The sequence below is a fragment of the Typha latifolia genome, unplaced genomic scaffold (assembly GCF_019914945.1).
Source record: "Typha latifolia isolate L0001 unplaced genomic scaffold, TyphaL0001v2 contig_29, whole genome shotgun sequence".
Taxonomy (NCBI): Eukaryota; Viridiplantae; Streptophyta; class Magnoliopsida; order Poales; family Typhaceae; genus Typha; species Typha latifolia.
The window spans coordinates 9,347-18,909 of NW_027330477.1; the positions used below are offsets into that span (position 1 = coordinate 9,347).

Here is a 9,563-nt window from a genome sequence, read left to right on the forward strand (position 1 = left end):
TCTCCTTTTTCTCTACTCGCTGCTGCAGCTCTGTTTCTTTCCACAGTGAGCACACCAAAGAATTGCCAAGAGTTTCTTCTTTGTAAACTGTTGGAGAAATAAGCAGGTAAGCAAAAGCCAGAGCCAGTTTGGGAGTCAGAATTGATGAGTGAGAGTTATTGATTTCACTGATCACTACGGGAAGTGAGATATTTTTATCAATTTCCAATGCTCCTTGAGACTATTGAATGGCAAAAGCTCCTCAAGAGTCAACTTGGAAATCCATTCGGTGACCATGGTCGTGAGTCTCATGACTCGTGATCAGCTCCACCTCATCATTAGAAAGTGTACAGTCTAGGAGTCGGAGGATTTGACACGCCACAACGAGGGAGACTGCTCCATGAGCCTGCCGAGAAAAGCTGACTCAGCTGACACCCTGACACTGGATACTTCTTTTTCCTGTTGAATTTTTCTCTTCTTATATTGATTGGAGATTCTTGTCGATTTTGATTGGGCCAGTGCAGTGCCTAACGGATACAACGGATCAAGTCGGAAAAGAGAATATCAACTTCATCTTAGAAAGTAATTTACCAAATAATAAATTATTTATCCAAATAATCTACTCGTCAAACTTATTATCGTACTAAGCTCTATAGAAAAATATTGATTTTATCAGGGTTATATATAAGAGCTAAAACGCTAATATAGTTAGATACTCTCATCTAAATAACTATCAAAAGTAATTACTGAATATTTTTATACTGAAGCACAAATAGCAATCATCTACAGTAATCTAGGGCTTTAATCTCATATCACCTAGTAGCTACTGTTACAGATGCACCAATAATTCATCGGCACTGTAATGGTACTACAAAAAAGTTCTCATACTTTTTTCTTAAAAAATAAGAATCACAAGGGGATATTAATGAGACACTTTATTTATTTATGATAGATAATGAATCCTAGGTTCTGCTATAGCTTAATAAAATTTACTAAAAAATAAATTTAAATGAGTTCAAATCATGTAGTATTCTAATAAAAAAATTATTAAACATAACCTCAACATTCCTGATATAAATTAAACTCATAATTTCTTTCATGAACTAATAGAATTCGACCACGGGGGACACCTCATTCATTCGAAAAGTCTTCGATATTGATGCTATTATAGTTACTATTTACCATAACGTATACTTTTATGAGGGTAGAATTGTGTTGGTTCTTGCGTATTTACTCACATTAACTACATGTTATTAATGGACTGGAGTTCCCCAGCAGATAGGGCATTGGAGGCCATGAAGCAATTGATGCAATTCACCCACTTGCATTGGATGCCAGATGCCATCCTCAAAGCTTCCTCATCTAAAGAAGAAGAAGTCGGTGCATCTATGTCGTTAAAAGAAGATAAGATTCGAATATCCACCGTCCACGTGGACTTCCGTCTCGACATCTTTCATTTTAGAATCACCTGAGAATATATAACGCCACTCAATAGGTTAGTTGCATAAGAAATTAATTCACTCGTGACGTAGCACAGGGGGACTTCTCTAAGATATACAGGTGACCATTATTCCGAATTGTCTATATAACATAATACAATATTAGAATTTAGAACACGGTCATGTACAACCGACAAGCATAATGTTCAAAAATTCAAAATTCCAAACAGCTAAGAGGTTTAAAATCATCATCAATCCCATGTACCATGCTTGCATGCAAACGAGTCAGATGACTCATGACTGTCCTTGACATTGACCATCCAACAGTCAAAAGCTATTTTTATTTCATCAATCCGAAAGGCTTTCTTTAGCATGATGACCATGCAATGCAATGATCGGTCCCCCACCCCAAACCACACTAAAAGGCGCAGATGTATCTTATTCTACTGGCCACGTGGGTGGGGCTTATCCGGTCATATTTCATAAACCACCTGTTCATAATCAGACGGCCGTTATTTCTCGGATAAGATTTCCTTGATAAGAGGCATTTATACGAGGCGGAGTATGGTGAGCATTAATTATTTTCACCGCTCAAAACATTCAGTTCATTTAATAGGACAGTAAGTAGGGTGGGGGACTAGCATCCGACACCATTTAGGTAGACCATTTTGGTGACATTTAAGACCCGAATCCTCCCCCCCCCCCCCTGAACCAAAGGAAAGGTAAAAGACACGTCTACCTCATAAGAGGACCCGTTCCACGTGGACAGCCTAAGGGCAACAAGTTTGATCGTGACGGTACTTTGGGTGGGTCCCGCGTCTGTGCCTGAGTTGACAAGTGGGTGGTTGGGTGAGGTCTCTTTGTCGTCGTGTCTCTTTTATAATTTACCCTCGTGCCTATATGTTTTACTAACTGCCATGTAAACGATAAAAGCAATCAAGCCCATAATTTTTATTATTAACCTCTACAAATTACAGTAACCCTGATAAATTATCGGAGCAGAAAGTTTACTAGCAAAAGTTTTTTCATAATTAATTATGGAGAGGATGGGATAAGACAATTGTAAGAGAATAAATTAGACAGAATGGATATAGATTAGCAAAAGGAGCTTTTAGTACAAGGGTTTTAAAACAAGATAAAAGAGACCCTGAATAGAAGTTGTATTGAAAACGAGTGATTACCTACCATGCAAATCCATAATAGAAGATGACTTCATTCACCTCCGACAAGCCTTCTGCACTAATAAGTAATAATGCCATGCAAATGGCAGGTAGGTAGTCCAGCATCTCCACTAGTAAGAACTAGTTAGTTCTACATTATATTTAGGGTACAAAGTGAAAATGATTGATAAAGACAAACTGGACCCCAAGCCTATTTGCTTAAATATCTGGACTTAATTGAGTGAGTTCCCATTTGTCATCATCTGTTTCACACTTTCACTAAGATTTAATTTTTAAAGAAATTTATATATAACATCATGTATTTTTAATAAAATTATAGTTTACACTATGTACTTTTTTATATTTACAAATTGAGTCTATAATTTAATGAATATATGCAGAAATTACTCTAATATTATATTTATTTGTTAAACTTAATCAAACCTCTAGGTTAAGTTAACTATAACTAAGTCATATCAAGAACATTTTAGTTATTTTAAAAATAAAATATTCTCATAATGTTAATTCAAATTTAACTTAGGGTATTTTTTTTTCACATATTTACTAGATTATAGTGTTTGATTTGTAAAAAGTAAAATATAGAATATAAACCATAATTTTATTAAAATACAGGGTGTTATATGTAATTTTTTCTAAATTCTATACTAATTAATTCCCTTTTTTCTAAGCTAAAATGCATTTGGTTTCTGGCTAATCAAGGTTCCAATCAAGGCATTAAATATATTTGATAGATATTATATTAATAAATAAAATAATTGATTATTTAATTAGAATTTTAATTTACCGGATGTAGTATGTCATGAAGAATATTCTAATAAGCTCATAGATATACATATGATAGTGTCACGTATAGCATTATTTTGAGTACATCAAATGTCGTATTCAGCCTGGAATTATATTAAAAAGGAGAAGACCTTATCCCCTGTTCGTTACCCTGAGAGCTTTTTGCAACTCATGCAAAGAAAGCGAGATCACAAAAACCCATAAAGAGAGAGAGAAAAAAGCATCTGAAACCAAAAAGCAAATCTGAAATCAAACATAAAAAGAGAGAAAGACGGCACCAATTGGATTCCCCCCCCCAATCCTCATAATGTCCCGACCCAAAAATGCGAAGAGGAACAAAAGGATAGAGAAAAGAATGCATGCAATGATACAGAATTTTATGAGGCAAAGAGATGTAAAGTTGTAACAACTGGGTGCAATGCCAGCCTGTTGACCTTGAAACTGAGATGGTTTCAGCTTTCCTGAGCCCATGAGCCAAGAAAGGTGGATAGTCCCCCCACCCCCCCTCATCCTCAATCATGGAACAATTCATGGAGCCCACAAAGATACAAATCTTTCCTTGTCTATATTCAATTTTCCTGGTCAAAAAGCTTGCAAAGCTTGTTACTGATCTATTTGATTGTATAAAGCTTGTTCAGATCATCAGATGTCCTGGTTATGAAGAAAATGGCACAACTTAGTCCGACTACGATATCCCAGTTTCATTAAAGCTCCTTTAACCATCAGCGCACTATCCCATTAGAGAGTTAGATCTATCAAGATCCTTTCAATTTTCTAAAGATGAAGTTACTTTCTTCACTGTCGATTTCAGCACTGATTAATATCACAAACAAGCTCTATCATTTGTTGTCAAACAGAGGAATCTCCAAAAGTAAGTTGCTTGGTCAATTCTAGCACGATAATCATAGTGCTCTGGTCACATCTTTATATAGAACCCTTCTGATAATTTACTTTAGCGTATAAAAAAGAATAGAAAAAGGTTGCATGTTACATGAGAAAAGACATCATAATGGTCTCAGTATTATTGCACCAAAGTGATGTAGACGCACTACAACACGCACTACAACACTAGCTAACGTTTTGTTTATAGAAAGTACTATAGGTTTGAGAAGGATGAGCATACTGAGGTAGCTCCCTACGTGCACTTTTTATTTGTTGACAAAAGAGATGCCCTTTTGAATACTCTCTGCCAACTCTTTCTTTGCCTTCTCCAAGCCACCTCTGTCATAACATAAGTAGATAGACAGGCATTAGATTGTATGATCATCTAAGAGTTCTATATTTGAACCAACAAGTACAAGCAAGAATTTTGCTTTAGCAGTGAGGCAACCAAATTGAGCTACAGACCTTTCGAACTCATTTAATGGTCCAAGAGCAAAGATCTCCTCCACACCTCCACGGCCTAACTGCACTTTTGATGCAAAGAATGGTAATTCCGTCACCTGTGAAACGTAAAAGAAAAGCGACAAGTAGAGCTTATAAACAGGTTTTGTATGTTAACAATGAGCAGCAATGCAGATGGTCTTGTAGGACGGCAACCTGAGAAGCCACAAATGCACACTCCACAACGCCAGCATCACCTCGCAATCCCCGCAAGCATGCATCAGCAAACTTAGCAGCAGCATATGCCTGAGAATAAATTTGTATGAAATTAGTTAGGAAAAATATATTCACGAGATTCACTACATATTAATGTCAAAAAAGTACAAAGCAAACAACACTAACCATTGACAAAGTTGCTGACCCTGCTCCAGCCTTCGCCTGCAGCACAAATCGCAATGTGTTAATTTCATGCCACTAGCAATTTAGCACATCAACTAAGCAAGATAGTGATCAATAGTCCTCCATTAATCTCAACAAAAACTCCAATGCCAAAATATGAAGAGGTTTTAAAGCAGCTAATCACTGATGATAGGAACTTTTCACGAGCTTGTTTCTGTACTTCTTTAAAGTTTGTTCACTGTTCCTCCTCATCCTCTTTGCAATTGATAGCAGCACTCTTGCACTATAAGAACTATCAGTTGTTCCTCTAAGTTCTGTCAGTGAATGATGACAATATGACTCTGATAGGTCATTTCTAAAGAAGCATGATTTATGGTCTTCAACTAAAGATCTTCTGTTATACTCCAACACTTCCACAAGCTTGATTTAAACCTCAGTCTATTTGGTTGTGTTTTCTGGGAAATGTAAGCATTATTTTTGAGGTTTTGACTGCTCCATCTTACAATGGTACTGCAGCATCTTCATGGAAATGTTGGTATAATTTAGAAGTCTGGATGCTTCCAAGTATTGGTACCACAGAGTAGTGCCTCGCTCTCTCACATATATCCATATTAAACCGATAATAACAAAATTTCCCCACATAGAATGGCCAATATCCTATCCACATCTGAATTGTTTTCAACTCTAGTTACTTCTGAAAAGCAACCAAACAAGCAGAACCATAAGAAGGATGGAAAAATCCTAACCAACCAAAAAGATATAGCTCATCACATGAAAAGGCCAAAATACACTTCTCTTTTCTTTTCCTTTTTGTTAGTAAATACACTTATAAGTAAACTCAAGTCCTTCACTTCATATTTACTTAAACCTACTGATACAACACAATCAAGGAATTGTCAGTTCTTAGTCTTTTTAATGTTGATGACATTTAAGAACATGAAAACAGAGATAGTTTCAATCAGTCATTATTGTGAACTGAGCTGGACAAATTCCAAGAACATGTTGGAAGATTAAGAACATTAAGTATCTAATATAAACATTAGATTCAGATAAAGTAAAGATCAAAACAAAGTTCACTCAAAATTATCTATTTACAATAAATATTAGCTAACCTCAACTACTTCTGTACCCCCATTCTGTATGCGATCAGTCAAATATGTGACTTCTTCTGGAGTGAAAGAACATGGGGGAGTGACCTGCAAAAGTATGAAATCTGCCACTAAGCTAATCATAACAACTGGAATAAGGTACTCTTTGGGTACACCACTTAAACTCCTTAACAAAGAGAAGTCTCACCTGTGACAGGAGCGGCAATATGGTAACCCCTGCATGACCACCAATTACAGGAACATTGACCTCTCTAGGGTCAAGTCCAAGTACTTCAGCCTACAGATAGCAATATAACAAGAATGAATATTACGGATGTTAAAAACCTCAGAATTATGTTTAAATCATGCCAATGAGTATGATACAAAAGTAAACTAATATAAAGTGTAGAATTCTGAGGTCATAATTAAGACTCAAGATGTCCATACAAGGGAATATATATATAAGACCACATATTAATGTAAAAAATTTCAGCTATGTGGCATACCACAAAAGTGTTGGCTCTCACTACATCGAGAGTTGTTACCCCCAACAGGCGCTTGGGATCATAGGTTCCAGCTTTCTTAAAAACTTCTGCTGCAATTGGGACAGTAGAATTCACCGGATTACTTATCAAGTTCACAACTGCTCTAGGGCAGCACTTTGCAATCCCTTCACAGAGGGTCCGAACAATTCCAGCATTGATGTTGAACAAATCATCCCTTGTCATTCCTGGTTTTCTAGGGACACCAGCAGGAATGACAACTAGATCCATTCCTGTAAGTGCATTCTCCAGTTGTGCCTGGCCTAGAAAACCACGCACCTGAAGATTTTGAACAGAAAAAAACATTAGCACGCTATGCTTTTCCTATCTACTATTCAAATTCCATTACAATGTTTGCAATACAACATTACGTTCTATGCCTTCCATTTTTTCATGGAAAAGCTCTCAAAAGTTCTAGGCCTGACAAGTAAATGAAGATATGCATGAAACCATTAAATTGACACATTTATCGAAAGATTAGCAAAAGACAAGAATGGGGGAATTCAGAATAATCCTAAACAGTACAACTTAAATCGGATCATTTGATCTAAATATTTCTAGATACATAGAAGCACGAAGGTCAAGTAGATTACCACGGCACCAGTGTTCATGTGACTGATATCTGCAGTTACGCCAGGTGAATTGACAACATCATAGAGGTGCAAAACTGATACCAGCGGATTCATCTTCATCAGCATCGCAAGGGGCTGACCAATCCCACCTGCAGCACCCAAGATTGCAACTTTAAAACCAGGCGCCCCTCCTTTCGCGCGGCAATTAGACCGCATCAGCAAGGAAATCTCCTCCATCTTCAAGAACACAAAGCACAACCCAATCAACCCACCTCAATAATTGCATCATTGAAACGTCTAAATCCAGTTAGAAACCCAAATCAAATACACAACACAATGGGGATTGGCCTCGTAAAAGTCCCACCGAGATTCAATTTTTTAATCACATACCTCAGTTCGAGCCCAAACCCGAAAATACCAAAATTTCTTCTAAATTGCAATAGTAAGTGGTAATAAGAGCAAACCTGGGAGGTGGGAGGGTGGAGATGAGAAGCGATTCTAGCGATGCGTTGCGAAGGATCGGGGCCGGGCTGCATATTTGAAGGTTGGATCTCCAGAAAGAATCAAAGACAGGGATGGAAGCAAAAAGAAACGATTTTTCGTGCCTTTTCTTAGGATTGAAACAAATTTATGGACTGGGTATGGGTCGAATTGGGAAGCGTGATCGGGTGAGGTAGTGATAGAGTTCGTTCTTGATCCTTATCTGCTGCCGTGGTTCTTTGGGTTTTGGGGAATCCGAGATCGCAGAAAGCTCTCCTCTCTGAACACTTTTCTTTCCTTTGTCTCGTTCTCCACCGAACTCGCTCAATCATGGACGTATATTAAATGAACACGTGAGCAAAATCTAACGGGCAGGGTTTGTTTGAAATAAGATTACGTTTTTAGTCTAGTTTCACATCTAGTAAACTAGATATAACTATCAAATTTTGTTGGGATCCTCCGCATTTTTCCTCATGCTCCAGTAGATTCCATAACTGCGCAGGCTATGTATGACACCCAACCCATCTTGATATTGAGCCGGATTCATAGGCCAATCAAAAAAAGCCTGTGAGCTCTTTAGGCTCCATAAAAGCTAGGCTCGAGCTCTAAATGAGCCGAGTTGAGCCCAGAAATTAGGCTAGAAAGATTTATCAAGCCGAGCCGAGCTAGCACTGGCTCACTCAGACTCGGCTCGATTAGACTCAATTATATATATATATATAATATGCATGATTTAGAATCGTTGGATATAACGGTTGATATGATTTATATAAATATGGAGAAAATCCTAGTTTTCTCCCCAAACCTATTGCTCATCGGTCATCCCGATTGGCACCGCCCAAAGTCTCAAACCCTCCACCGACCCTCTTCTCCACTAGCTTCTTCGATCACCAAAGGTGACCATCGCCTTCTTCACCACCGAGGCACCGACAGACGGCAATCATCTCTATTTTCACCACTGAGGCGCCGACGGGCAACAACCAATCCTCTTTAGTCTCCACCAGACCACCAAAACTCCATCTTCACCGTTGAGGTGACATTGACGGCGAGTCGACAACCATCTCCTTCTTCACCATGGATAATGACCATCTCTATCTTCATCGCCAAATCCATCTCATCCTCTAGAGCTTTCTCATATTTAGCTATAAAGCCTATGATAAATATACCCAGCCCATTCAACCCATGAGCAGGCGAGCCGAGTTGATTTTCTCCAGCTCAAATCGAACTTGAGCCAGAGTAAATATGCTATCGAGCTGAGCTGAGCTGGGCCCAACTCGGCTCGTTTACACCCCTATTCCTTTCTCTTCATCAATATCCCCAAGAAGGTCAATCCAGCTCTTTAGTACGTGGTTCCTATGTTTGTTTCAGACTGGTTAACAAATTGCGATAGAAATATGTGATTTGGTCGCATTTCATTTCGGAGGGTTCATTCTCTAGTCCTTAGTGCACGACTACAGTTTGCTAATGTGAATGGCCCTTGCTGTACTTATGGCAGAAAATTAAATTAATTTTCTAATAAAAAAGAATATGGATTTTTTGTTCTCTGCACTTGGATTATTTTTTGGAATATATAACTTGAAATCTATGTGTTTATATCGCCACACAACCCAAAAAGTGAAATGTGAATAAAATATTATACAAACTCTCGTAAAGATCTATGACTTTGCTACTATCATTTCCCTTGCCTCAATTGGGCCGGGCCAGTGGAAGTTTAATGGATCGGACCCAAATCAACCTCGAACTAATCGGCCCAGGCCCACATTCCTATCCAGTAGAG

The 9,563-nt window shown here is 38.0% G+C and overlaps 1 protein-coding gene across 1 annotated transcript; it reads right to left on the reverse strand.

Moving 5' to 3' along the window:
- Positions 1 to 4,270: 4,270 nt before the first annotated feature.
- LOC140802539 (malate dehydrogenase, glyoxysomal) lies at positions 4,271 to 8,194 on the reverse strand. Its single transcript, XM_073158069.1, has 9 exons — positions 7,771 to 8,194; positions 7,328 to 7,543; positions 6,699 to 7,013; positions 6,401 to 6,490; positions 6,217 to 6,300; positions 5,108 to 5,143; positions 4,922 to 5,011; positions 4,730 to 4,824; positions 4,271 to 4,603 (listed from the first exon to the last, which is right to left on the reverse strand). The coding sequence occupies exons 1-9, from the start codon at positions 7,840 to 7,842 to the stop codon at positions 4,531 to 4,533; spliced, it is 1,071 nt and encodes a 356-aa protein (XP_073014170.1). The 5' UTR covers positions 7,843 to 8,194; the 3' UTR covers positions 4,271 to 4,530.
- Positions 8,195 to 9,563: the final 1,369 nt, after the last annotated feature.